Consider the following 13,910-nt stretch of genomic DNA (forward strand, 5'->3'; position numbering starts at 1 on the left):
GCAGCCTGTCAGGCTTCAGGCTGCAGCATGGCTGCTCCAACTGCTTTTAGAGCTTTGAAATTCTTAGAAATCTTTAGGAAAGTATTACATCTGCTTTTACATTTTATCACCATCTGTGAAATACAGAAAATGAAGGCACAGAGTGGGGAATAAATAAGATAAAATTGGCGAATCCACATAAGAGAGATGTAGGAGAAGCAGAGCAGTGTGGCATGCCAAAGCTGACAGGCTCCCACGCTCAGGATCTCTGCCATGCAAGCAGCATGCAGACAGCAGTCCAGCCCCCTCCAGTGCACAGCATCTGTGGTTTGGAGTTACAGTGGCACAGCACAAATGTCTTCCAAATGAACCTGTAAACTTAAGATGCCCTGGAAATGATGTGAGCTTAGTTTTTGTGGGATACTCCAAACCAGGTCCTAAATTGCTATCTGAAAAGTTAAGCTGAATCTCACTTTATTTGTCCAATTACAATCCAGCATCATAGATATCTCCAAAAACCAACCAACAAACAAACAAAAAAAAAAGAATAAAATCAGCAGTTCTAATCTACTATAAGAACTAGAGATAAGGAAGATGTGCTAAGCACGCCTTTGTCATTTCAAATCAGAGCCTTTAACACTAATTCTGTATATTTACATAGCCTTGTAGGAATCCATCTGCACAATGGTCAAGACAGAGAGCGTGGAAACCTGTCCAACACGCTGAAGCCACACTGCCACACTCAAGCTTCACTTCTTCCACAAAATGCAGCACTAACCCTGCACTCCTGTGGACAGGCTTCTGCACTTCCCTGAACTTGGGTCTTCATAATCACATGGCACCTCTGAATGGTGACTTCCAAAAGTCAGGCTGAACTCAACAGCCGTACTACAGAACAGTACTTCTGTCTCATAACAAAGCACACCTCTGAAACTTCTAGCATCTCCAATTTGGTGTTACCAGCCTTTTTTCTGTCCCAGGGCTGCAGCAGTCACTGATGGTAGCTAAGGGTAATGACCCTTGCATTGGCACTGCTGATAATGTTGCAGCACACATGAACAAACAGTATTCCTGCCAGAGATTGCCTCTAGGGTAAGGTAAATTTTCTTCTACTCGTGTAAGTCCTCAAAGTTAATCTTCCTAGTAGCATTACCATCCTTGCAAGGCATGAAATACTCATCTATGCAGGCTCAGAGCATGGCGTTTTCTTTCAGGGCTTCCAATCTTTTTTTCCTCTGAGAGGAATTAGCCTCAGCAGCAAGAACATATGCATGGATACTGCTAGAAAAGATCCAAGGAACCAATTTCCTCATTGAAGGAAATCATTTTGGAAACAACAAAAAGTAGATGAGTAAGATGGCAGGAACCTCCCTTACTCACTTGGAAAGCAGCATATAATTTTCATTTGCAGCATATAATTTTAACATTTATAGGCCAAGCCTCAAAAGTTTGATTTATCCATGTGAAAAAGGAGACCTCCACAAGGTTACACTGAAAACTCTTAGAAATTTTCTAGGATCCTGGGAGACCTTGCCTTGTATTCTTAATTTCTACTGACACTGTCAATTTCATAATTCATCATACTACTTCAACGTCCAAGCCTTCATACAGATTCCTGGATGATCTCAAAGTTTACTTTTCTTCTCTTACTATTGGGTCCCCAGTTCAGCAATACACCTTCCAGGCTCTAAAATAAAACTTCACATTTTGAATCCCGGTATTCACCTCTTCATTAAAAAATAATGTAATTGTCTTGTCATTGCTATTGTGCTGGGGTTAGTTTTTATTACAGTAATAAGGTTAATATTCCTGAAAGGAGATAGAACTTCTGTACGGTGTCCAATAAAAGATGCACATTTACAAATGCATAAAGAAGAACTAGGTTCCCCAGGCCCACTACAACTGCCTAACTCTCTTACTATTTGATTATTCACTGAGTTATACCTCTGGAAATACTGAATGTAATGCTAGAGCAAGCCTTGTACAACTCATATTCTGAGGGGGGGAAAACCACACATCTTCTCATTGTGCTGTTAATGGGTATAAATTTTACCTCTGCCAACTGGAAGAGTGCCGACTTCCCACAGTGCTTTACTGGCTCAGGACTCGACAGCTGGGAAGTATTTGATGAAATCTAAGTTTTAAATGAACAGAGAAGAAAATATTTCAGTGTTAATCAGGAAAGAAAAGAAGGAAGCAAGAAAAATAGTGAAGAAAGAATTAGTTAAATCTGTCACTTTTAGATCGTTCTGGCAAATGGCTCTACTTCAAACTAGAAATCTCATTCAAAAAACACGTAACAGGCATTTAGAAGTTAGAAGAACACAAGCACCAATAATATTCTGATCACACTGTGTGTTTTATGCCTCTCCAGTTGAACAAAACGTACTTAAAAAACATGAACTGTGGTGCTCAGTGTTCAATAAAATTCTACTGTAAAGCCCAGGCATTATTTGGTCAGATATAGAGGAAGATTATTTGTTTTCACAGGCACTGGATGCTCATTTCACCTCCTTTCTTTAGGAAAGAATGTCTTTACATTTGGAGATCAGCTTTCCTATACAGATGTTGCTGTGCTAGCACCAGTGCTTGCTAAATAATTCTCACTGCATTTCAGAATTGCTTTTGCTGCCAAACTGTTCTGACCTGCTTCCAAGCACAGTATTACGAGTTCACCAACACAACAATTATCCATTATTTCTTGTATTTTATTTTGTCTGGCATGGCATTACATAGTAGTGCTTGGGGTGGAAGTCCTGGAAAACTTTTAGACAGGGGCAAGATCACGAGTGTTTCTTTGACATCTGCCTCATTATAAAAATATACATATATGATCATGACCTTTGGGATGGAAAAATTATCAAAGTAGCCTCTTGGCATTTGAGTTTGTTGTCGCTAATAACTGGATTATTTGAACAGCTTTTCCATGGTCAAGGAGATTAATTATATGAAAAAAATAATTCTGAAAAATCCTGATGTTTTTTTTTTTTTTTCTTAACTGCCAGCTACTAAAGATACGTTGAGTAATGTCTGACCATGCATTATTATTTTAGTATTAAACTAAAATAATTCAAAATCCTATTTCTCCCTTGGTGCAGCTCAGCGAACACACTTAACATCCCAAGACTCCTTGTATCCTACACCTCATGGGAAGAGAGCTCTACATTTTCCTCTTTCGACTGTAATACATTCTCAGTTCTTAATTGTTTCTTCAGCACAGTATGAATGGTAGAAAAGGAATGCTCACACATTAAAGTGCAACCTGAGAATATACAGGCATATTTTGCCTTCTGATGCACAATGTGAAAAAAGAGGAAAAAAATTAGTTTTGACAATGGGTTGGGCACTTAACAAAATGTGAGAACCTTGCAGTACCAATTAGGAGAGAGGGATGCAAAATTCTTCTTAAGAAAAAAAAAAAACAACACACAAAAACCTTCATCAGCAAGACAACAAGCAGAAAGAAAAGAAAGAAAGAGACCTACTTAGAACCTGTTCTGCCAAAGTTCCTGGCGAAGTGACAGAAGAGTGCAGCTGATCAATCAGGTCTCCAAGGGATTACATAGCTCATTCTGTGCCTAAACACTATCTTCCTTTTTTAATCAGAGTAATCAGTACCTGCAGTACCACAATCACAAATAGCTCCTTCTTATGCTGAGGCGTAACTTAGGGACCATTATGATCCAGTTACTTACTATACCTTCTTGAACCATGCAGGTGATATTTTAGCTCCTGTATTACATTGTAGTTTGCACAGGATGCATGTGTCAGTTTTTCACTCATCTCTCCACCTCCCAGCCATTTCATTTCAATAAAGATATTTAATGATTGTAGTTCATAGACAAACATCAAGTATATTTATTTTAAATAATGACTTTACCATGGAAGACTACAGCTTTACCTAAGAGAAGTTGGAAGAGAACAAACTGAACTAGATCTCACAGTCTCAGTTTCACAGCATTTTGATCAAAGTTTTGGTTCAAGACTTCTTCAAGGCTTTAACAGAAAGGGTTGCCATCAAGTCTACTAAAAGTGAGTATGTGAGAAGGAAAAAGCCATCCTCACGCTTACGTTTGTTCTTTAACAATGATAAACTGTTGGACTAGCAAGGAGAATTCTACTCTTCTGAATGCTGGATATGATTGTATGTATTTCAGTTAATCAACCTAGAGGAAAGCTTCTGAAGAGCAGCTGTAAGTGAAGAGTTTGGGTTTTTCAGCTTCATTTTGCTTAAAATGGTTAAACCAGGAGTTTTACTGCTGTTACTCTCTGGAAGCTTTATCTATGTTTAGTAAATGATAAAACTTTATGTAAGTAAGCCTAAGAGGTACTAGTGTCTTTTTTCTACAGAGCAGTCCTCACCATCTGTTTGCATTTGCCAAACACACATCCATGTAAGACCAAGAGAGCAAGGGACCCCATCTGCTCTGCTTCCCTCACACGGCAAGTCGAACAACAGCAAGCAGCCCATGTGAGCAGGCAGCTTGCAAACGACCATCATGCAAAGTAGCACAACCCACTGCTGAGAAATAACTGGCCTACATACTGGCTTTCCACAAAGGTAGCAGTGAGAAGAAAAAAAAGAAGGACCAAGTATTTGCAAGATCAGAGTAGAGAGAAAAAGCCAAGAACGTAACTTGGCCACACACCAAAATTAAAAACAAACAAGCAAATAACAACTTATGAGGACATCGTGTTATCTTGGAAGACCACTGCAATTGCTGCATGCACACTCAGAGGATCCAGCAAAGTATCACTGCCATGATTCTGAACAGCTGTTGCAGCAAGTCAACATAGGGCATGTCTCATTAATCGTATCCTTATCAGCTTTAATTGAAGACTACAGCACATGTGGGACAGAAAGCCAGGCTGATTGAGGTTCTAAAGAAAGAATTCTATACTACATCAGCATATAATGAGCCATTTCTGAGTGACAGCAGACTTGGACACTTCTACTCAAGGAGTACATTTAAGATGACAAATCTACTTAATGGGACCACCGTCTTCACAAAGAAACATTTTCACTCACCCTGCTGCAAAGCAGTAAAGAAAAAGGAAACATATGAAGAACACCCAGTCAGAACCAAAAATGAGTTGGGATGGCTGCCAGAAGTCTCCAGGCACCACAAGCACAATTCACATTTCTTCACAGGTCTACTTGGCCACTGGCTATATAACTACTTTCTCTCCCTCTCTCCCTCTTTTTCTTTTGTAGCACCGTACACTGCTGACAGCAATCTATTGCAAATTGCTTACCATAATTTAGTTTACTAAATGCAGTAATGCATTCATATTGACAAGACCCAGTAAGAAGTGGCTCAAAAAGGAATGGGATTTTTGCCAGACTTGACAAAGACACCCTGTGCAAATGGGTGAGGTCTTTATAAGTCTTTATAACTTTAAAGTCTTTATAACTGAAAGAGCACAAGCAGCTTTAATAGCTAGAATAATTACAAAAAAAAAAAAAAAAAAAAAGCAGCTTAAAGAGGTTCTTTATCGTGCATGCATAGTATTTTCCCCTGGAACAAAGCAAATGAAAATCAAGTGGCAATCTTAAAATAATTTCTCTGTTACTTTAGATAAAACACAAAGTTAGTCACTGCCACTGAGGTTTTATAACGACAGTGAAACATATGAGGAATAACCTTGAAATAAAGTTAATTTTGGGATGATGGGTAGTTCTAGACACTGAAAAATAGCCAAGAAAATACAACTTCCCCCAGACTACAGTAACATTTCAGGATTTTTAACAGGAAAAAAGATAAGTCCTGACTTTAAAATTGTCCTCTCCAAAATCTAAGTAACTTTTAGGCACCTCTTTTTCCCCATATTTGATGATTCATATGCATACTCCAGTGTGACAAGCGAGTTGCCTTAGCATAGTGGTATGAGATCCAATACACTTCCACATTCTTAAGACAGTTTTCAGGTTTGATGTTCTGTTGTTTCATCATTTAGGAGAGAACTGATTTTAGATTCTGTGAAGCTCTGAAGGTGCCGTGAGGCAGGTTTCATGAAATGTTTGAAAATGCTGCACTCGTGGGACTTTGAGCAACCTGGTCTAGAGGGAGACGACCCTGCCTATAGTAGAGGATTGGAACTAGATGATCTTAAAGGTCTCTATAGAGTCATTCTGTGATTCTATACTGGAAGGATATCATATTCTGCTCAACTTCACATATAACTAAAATTGCTGTTTAACTGAAATGTATGATGGCCAAGATTTTTTAAACTAACTTAGCAAATTTACTTGTGCAAGTCTTGTCAAAAAAAATTCACAAGAACGTTCTGTAGTTTATATCTTTTAGTTTCTTGGCTTCACCTGCTAAATTCCACTAACTTTCCTTGGTAGAACTTTCCAGTTTAACCTGAAACTTAAAAAAAAAAAAAGTAGCACATACAGAAGCTTCTTTACAACTACAGACACTACTGTATATTTTATAGGATTGCTTCTATTCGGTTATTTCATGGCACCTGAATCACAATTTTTTTTTTTTTTTTTGTAATTAGAATTTTTAAGGAATAAGTCAAGGCCTAATAAATCGTCCTAGCCAAGCTAAAAATACAATATATACAATTAGATTAATATCTAAGAGAAGGAAGTCTGTTGTTTGTAGTCAAGCCTCTGTAACCCCATGGAATAATCAACAGGGCATCTTTTCATCCCATAATGTTCCTCCAGAATAGTACTAGCTCCAATAGTAGTTCCTTCACACACACACTGAGTATGCCTTTAGTTTAAGAGATTCTGTGAGCAGTATCAGACTCCCCCAAATGGAGAAAAAGAGAATGTGTGAGAAATTAGTTTATAGAGGAACATTAAACACATCGGTGAAGAAACTTCTAAAAGCCACCTATAAGAACTCTAAATTTTCAACACACGAAGGAAGGAGGATAGCTTACATACTGAAGGGTAGTTTACAAACTTAGAGGTCACCATCTAACAATGCTGCTACATATCCTTGCAGCTGTTATGAGCAGACTTTGACCTGCAAGCCTATTTTTTAGAGGATTCCTATGTCTAGGGCAGCTACCGTTTTCCACTACTGCAACTTCTTCCATGAGCAGTGCATTGTGTCACTTCAGAAGGTCTTATTTTTTTCAATATCCCTAAGCTGCTTAACCTTCACTGACAACTCTTATTGGCTCCATGCCTCCTCAGAGCCTCTCCTTCCATGTTTTAGCTATCATACCTCAGCAAACTGAAATAATGCAGACTCTTCTGTTTGTTTTACAGCTCCTGGAACTCCTGGCTGTGATGTGCTTGAAGAGATCTGTGAGGAAAATAATTTTTAAATTATTTAGCTCTTCAGTTTCATTATCAAACTTCAACATATAAACTTCAACAAGCAAACACTATCTGCTTTCCCAGCAGACATGTAAATGGTGATCCTGAATCGTTTTTAACAATGGAAATCTTTCCTAGGACCAACTAAACAGACTAGAACCTTTCTGAGGGGCTTGTTTTTGCCCACTGATATGTTAAAAGAGAGTTAATAACAGGAACTTGACACTGTACTATATTTCACTATTCAGTTAAAGACCCAGGCACAGAATGGTGGTGCTGATAGAGCACAAATTGCTACTTTGTGCGGAAGATAAGTGAGGGCAGAGGCACAACACATACACATACTTTTAGAAGAGATAACAGATCTATCCCAATAACTAAGGAAGCTGCATTTTAAAAAAATATATTTATTTTTACCTTTTCTAGCTTGTGCCACTTCTTTTTGTTGCAAACAGCACTTCAAATTAATCGTACATCTAGGCACAAGTAATATTTATTGTGCTGCTAATATACATACTTGCTGCATACCAAATGTGTGCAGCCTCACTACAAACAGTTTAACATCCACGAAAAATAAACTTGCTAATATGCATTTCTAGTTACTGAATATCAGTGAACTACTTCTGAACTGCAAGCTTCAGCAGTGCAGGTGAGCTTATTTCCTTGCATTCACTGAAATTCTTTGATGGGTAAGGCAAAGTCGGAGTTCACAAGCCCTTAGCAAGAGCGTATCTTGCAACACAGCACAGTTCCTCTGTATAGTCATGATTCTGGCACTTTTTTTGTTTAAGCACTGTAAAATGAACTCAGTATTTGGACTTGTATTTGTCTTATTGGTTGCAAGACTTTACAGCAACACTGAAGAAACAGACTGTTATCAAAATGAACCATACAAAATACCATGTTGTTCAACTGACAGGGTAAGTAATCAGAAGTATCTCACTGGATTTTGAATTATTTTCATAATTAACACTGGAATTTATCAACTTTAAGGAGCTTCTAAAAATTGTTTTTAATTGATGGCGAATCAGGCATTCCCCTCTTGCTAACAAGAAAAGCCAGTAAGTTCTTTAGGAGCCTCATCGCAGATTTTATATTTCACACTAGCCTTTAATCATAAATAAAGGTTCAGTGCATTAATCTACCTCTACTACATTTTAAAAGTCTCAGCTTTTAAGTTAGAGCTCAAGGTCTTGTGAGCTAATGTTAAAACTAAAATCAGTTTATGTATGCAAGGATTGGCATCTACCTGCTCTGTAAGTGATGACATCTAGAGAGAAATATGAAAGTATATGAAGAGATGAATAATATAGACAAGGCAGTAAGATTTGTGGCTGGTGTGAAACCAAATAACAAAATGAAACCCCTCCTGTGACAATTTTCTTTTTCCCCACAGACACTCAAATACTGTCTAGCATCCTGTCTAATCAATATTGCTTTAGCTAAATATTTATGTCACTGGATTAAGATCATTTCAGAAGTTGAAAAGATGTAAGCAAGCAAGTGATGCTTAAAAAGGGCCTGGATTCTTTGTAACCCTGTGATATTTATGCCAATTAAATCCGTTTGAATGAAGTAGGGTATATTTAAAAGCAAAAAACTCATCTCAGTGGCACTGTATAGCAATTCCTAGAAATACATTAATAGCAATATTATAGAAGTGCACAGAGCTGTTTTGTGGTTATAGAAGAAAATTTTGGAAATTCCAAACCTACAATTATTTTTGATAGAGCTGGTGAATAAGGCAGTCACAAAGAATCATAGAACGGTTTCTATGGGACCTCAAGGAACCTCAAAGATCATCAGGTTCCAACCTCCCTGCCACAGGCAGGGTTGCTAATCACTGGATCAAGTACCAGATCAGGCTGCCCAAGGTCCCATCTGACCTGGCTAGATGACATAATATAACATCCAAACGTAGGTATCAACTGGAGTCTGTCGACACAAGTGCAGGAGTGAGATCTCCACATCACTGCTTAAACCACAGCTCCATTATTACACCAGGGTTTCAGCTGTGTTCCTGAACACATCTGCACTTCAAATCAGACGCATCTACCTGACGCGCAATCCAATAACTGTAACCCCCAAAAGAAGGAAGAAATGCTACCAGGAAATTCAGTCAGTTTTTTTGATTTCTCTTTCAGCTGAACACCAGATACCTCTTGAAAGAAAACACTGGGAAAAAAAACAATCCCTTTTTTAAAGAAACTCACCTCTGCAAACTGAAACAACGACGACTTCTGACACACTTCCGTAGAATCAGTCGCATCAGATTGGCAAGTATTTGAGGAAACCTGAAACAAGGAGTGTGGAGATTAAGACCTCACTGGTGTTTCTCTCAAGCTAAGAACAACTGGAGGCAAAATGAAATGGCAGGCAGTAGTAACATGAAGAGCTGTTTAAGAAAAGATGGACAATGTCATGTTTCACACTCCTGGACCAGCTAAATCAAATTAAAAGGTGAAAACAGCTCAGTACCTATACTAAAGTGTTTGACAGTCACATAAGAAATAGCACAAAAATACCAGGGACTGGGTTTTTGGTTTTGTCTTTTACTTCCTGTTACTCCAAATTCTGCAAGTTATATGCAACAAAACACTGATTGTTTTGGGCTGCATACACAGCTATCTTGTATTCAAGATGCAATCCATGCCACTATCTCTTCAATTTACACTTCCACTAATTACTTAGAAGCGAAAAAAAGTTTTTCAAATGGCTGAGTGTTGCTAAGTGACAGAAATAATTGCTAATCACTTCACAGCATGAAATAAGTAATTAAGGGCACCACAAGCCTAGAACTGCTTAAATAACTTACATAAATGGATATCTGTTTAGAGGTGCTTTTGAGGAGTATTGCAAGAAAGCATTGTACTTTCCAATATCAAAATTCAGACAAGAGACTGCTCCAAAAAAATAAAAATAAAAAGAAATCACAACACAACAGCCGTATTAGAATTCATACAGACCTTATCCATAGAACTGAAAATTATTATTCTAGCATCCTTCAGTAAAATAATTGTCTTGAATATCAAGTGATGCATTTGAGTATAAAAGACTTACAATATGTGAGTCTCAGAAGTTAATATACTGCTAATATAAAATAGAGTATGTAGAACAACTTACAGGAAACAGCAGAAAGGAGGGAGGCTTTGTGGAATTTTCGGAAAATTGAGTAACAGGGTGGAATTTTTTTCCCCCAGTGATTTTTTTCATGAAATTCCAACTTACTTGAAATATTTCATGAAGAATGTGGTATTTATCTTCTTTGTTATCAGAGCAGATATGTCAATAGCATGTATTGGTGAATACCCAGTTTAGCTAGCAAGTGCATCTGTTGCTGCAGGAACCAAGCACCAAAGAGTAACTAGGCCTACAGCTTGTACTGCTGCTCATACTGCTGTCTGCTCCAGATGCTTGAGCATAACAGCAGCAGCTGAACGTTTTGCTTCAGGAATCTGCCAGCAGTACTACTCCCAGAACACTGGATCCAAACGCAGGAGAATGATGCCACATGACAATTTGCTGAGGTACGCAGCTGAACTTGTTTTTTTCCCCTGCCGCAAAACCACATAGCAACAATGCTCCCATTCTATTTACTGAATGTGGCCCCAAGCCTGCTGGAATTCAGTAAGTATTTAGACAACGCTCTCAGACACAAGGTTTGAATGTTGGGTGGTCCTGTGTGGAGCCAGGGGTTGGACTCGGTGATCCCTGTTAGCCCCTTCCTAGTCAGGACATTCTGCAATTCTACCCCAGGAGCACAGTCTGAGGCCACATGCTGGGACAGGCACAATTTCTTTATGTCACAAGATGGGAACAGCATGCTGCGCAATGAGTGAGGCCCCATTTCCTACTGCTTTGTGCTTAAAGGATAGATTTTTTGGTGCCTTGTCAGTCAGCAATTCTAAAACCATTTTGTGGTTAGAACAATCATGGTTTTGCTATTAATTTCTGATATCTTAAGACAGTGCTGCTGCCTTCATTTAACAGTAGCATTAAGTTGAGGATGTCATTTTTACCCAGCTGTTGTTCCTACACTCTTGGGGGAAAATTGATCATCTCCAGGACTTCTGGAGACACACATACCTACTGCCAGATCAAATGTAACTCAAGTATTACAATAATTACTGGAGGGAACAGCTGTACAAGTAGCGCCATTGTACTGCTTTTCTTTCCTGCAGTAATAAAACGTCCTCAATTTTTCATCATCTCTTCTTCACTTTCCTCCTACTTGCTCATCCTCCACTGCACTGAAGACATCTGTTTCTAATTTACAGCCTCGGCCATGACACTCTGTAAAGACCTGGGCAGACCAGCACAACACACTGCACAACCACCCTGCAGCAGCGAGGGGGAAGCCATTAGGATGCTGCCACCATGAGCCCACAGTCCCTTGTGGTTACCAAAGCCTGCTCTAAAATGAGTGAAAACAGACCGTCTTCCACACTGACTGATGCAAGGTTTTAATGTGGTCCTGATATGCAGCAGCAAGGGGAAACTGGTACAAGAGTCAGGTCTTGGACAGTGCTACACATTCAGCATTTTCTGGGAAGTAACCACAGCGGCCACTAGGTGCTGCTGTAAGGCAAGCAATGGACCTCGTGGGCAGGGAAGGGAGGCGAGCTTTAAAGCAAGGAGTACTCCTCACAGAGTTTCAGGTTTTCTGCAAATAAAACAGCTGCAATAAAGTAACAGGATGAGGCTTTCTCTCCAGTAATGAGAATAATAAGAACAAGCCTCTTAAGCATTTTTATTCCCGTGTTAAGCAAAATGTGCTTGTATATGCATCACAGTTTTGCTTAACTGGTAAAAGGACCCAAATGCCAGGCAAAAATTGCTTGTGCCCATCTTGTATTTGCTGTTGCTAAGGTTTTTAACTTCCCTCGCCTACCATTTAATAATAGCTCTAAGCCTCTGTTTGGAAATCCACCATATGATAATGAATTCTCTTATTAGATGAAAAATCTTCTTGTCTATTGAAAAAAAATGATGGGCATAGAAACATAACCAGCATATAAAGATGATAACTAAATCATCAAAGCACTTCTGTAAGTATCACTACTGTGCCTCTTTCACTTTGTTTTGCTAGTGTATGCTCACTTTGTTACCTGGTATCTGGAGAACTGACAACTCCAACTTTAAACAACTGATTTGAAAAACCCCTTTACATCCATTTAACACATGCTTCAGAAAAAAATATATACATATATCAGTGGGTGTTAAATCAATTTACTTGGAATTAGAAGAGTTATTAGCTAAGTATTCTTCTCCTCATCTTTTCTGAAGTCCTGAACAAACTGTGTGACAGTGCTCCTCTCCTTTATATCAACAACTTTTAAGATGTTAATAGTATCTTAAAACATATGCTTACAAGGCCACCCAAGCCTGCATTATAATACATACACAGACAGTTAAACTAAATAATCTCCATTATGGCAATTCCCATAATTGAAGAACCCTATATACACTTTTTTTTTTTTTTAATGGACACGCACATTTTAATACAAATGAAGACTACGTGATTTCATTTAGAATGTTCTTTTAAAAAATGATACTTTTTTTTTTTCTTTTTCAATGCAAGTGTCAGAGTTTTAGATCCTGCATACGCTTATTGTCTTATATAAAAACAGTATCTATATTTTCCACAGATAAGCAACAGATTATTACTGGAACCTTTTTACTGGAGGATACTTCAACAGTTACCTCAGGACAAAGAATTCTCTCTCACGTCGATAAAATCCAGCTGAAGTCTCCCCATTCAAGAGGGAAGAATCTTACCACTTCTACAATGAATTAATGAGCTTTTCTTTTTAGCTAGCCATGCCATCTCCCAGCTTATTCTGCCAACCTCCCAAACACTGTTTAAGTGTGAAACTATTCGAGTGTAAACATGGAAATACAACTGTAGGCTGTCAAGATGTGCAGACGTGAACATCTCATGAATCCTCTTTCGTCTGTCCCACAGATGACAAGCCAGAAGTGCCATTCAGTTAACCAAGCCTAAGCAGTTTTGGGGAATTTTACTGCATTTGGGGGTAACACAAGCCTACAAAGTATTTGCTCTATATCTAACCATCACAGACAGACTGAATCAAAAGGTAATAAGTGAAAATGACTACCTATTTTACACAATATATCAGGTACTTTATGAACAGTTTTCAAAACCATCCCATAAAGAAGGTCATGAATAACAATAGTCTAAAGAAAGACCAAAGCTCTCTGCCTTCCTGGAGATATGCAGGAAACTCGTATTTACTGCAGTCTTCTATAAAAATGAAATGTTTGCAACGGCAAATAAACTGCTAACTTCCCTTTAGACACAAAGAGTCAATAGGAATAGAATGCAATACTTTGATTACTTGTTAGCACTTGCATGGTTTCAGAATGCATAAATAATGACTATATGGAAATTATTAAATATTTATTCTGCTATTTGTGCCAAGCTGTGTTCTTGTACTACGCAAGAACATAAGCACATGAGTTCCTTGACCAAAAGAGCTTGCAAATCACTTGTTTGTTTACAGTCGCTATATCTCGTCTTTTCCATCTGTGATAATATCCTCTCATGGGGCAGACTTGCCTGGTCGGATCATGTATTCATCAATCCATGGAGTGAGTACCAAACTGGTATCAAACCCTGGAC

The 13,910-nt window shown here is 38.4% G+C and overlaps 1 protein-coding gene across 1 annotated transcript in view; it reads right to left on the reverse strand.

Annotated features, from left to right (window-relative positions):
• The window catches only part of BBX (BBX high mobility group box domain containing), a gene marked incomplete at its 3' end in the record, with an annotated part of 121,562 nt that overhangs the window by 25,087 nt on the left and 82,565 nt on the right, over positions 1 to 13,910 (reverse strand). The window contains exons 6-8 of the mRNA XM_079536622.1: positions 9,481 to 9,561; positions 7,173 to 7,253; positions 2,033 to 2,113 (exon numbers count right to left, since the gene is read on the reverse strand). Coding sequence (XP_079392748.1) covers positions 2,033 to 2,113; positions 7,173 to 7,253; positions 9,481 to 9,561 — 243 coding nt within the window. The remainder of the gene's footprint in view (positions 1 to 2,032; positions 2,114 to 7,172; positions 7,254 to 9,480; positions 9,562 to 13,910) is intronic.

The sequence above is a fragment of the Tetrao urogallus genome (assembly GCF_951394365.1).
Source record: "Tetrao urogallus genome assembly, chromosome: 1".
NCBI classification, from domain to species: domain Eukaryota; kingdom Metazoa; phylum Chordata; class Aves; order Galliformes; family Phasianidae; genus Tetrao; species Tetrao urogallus.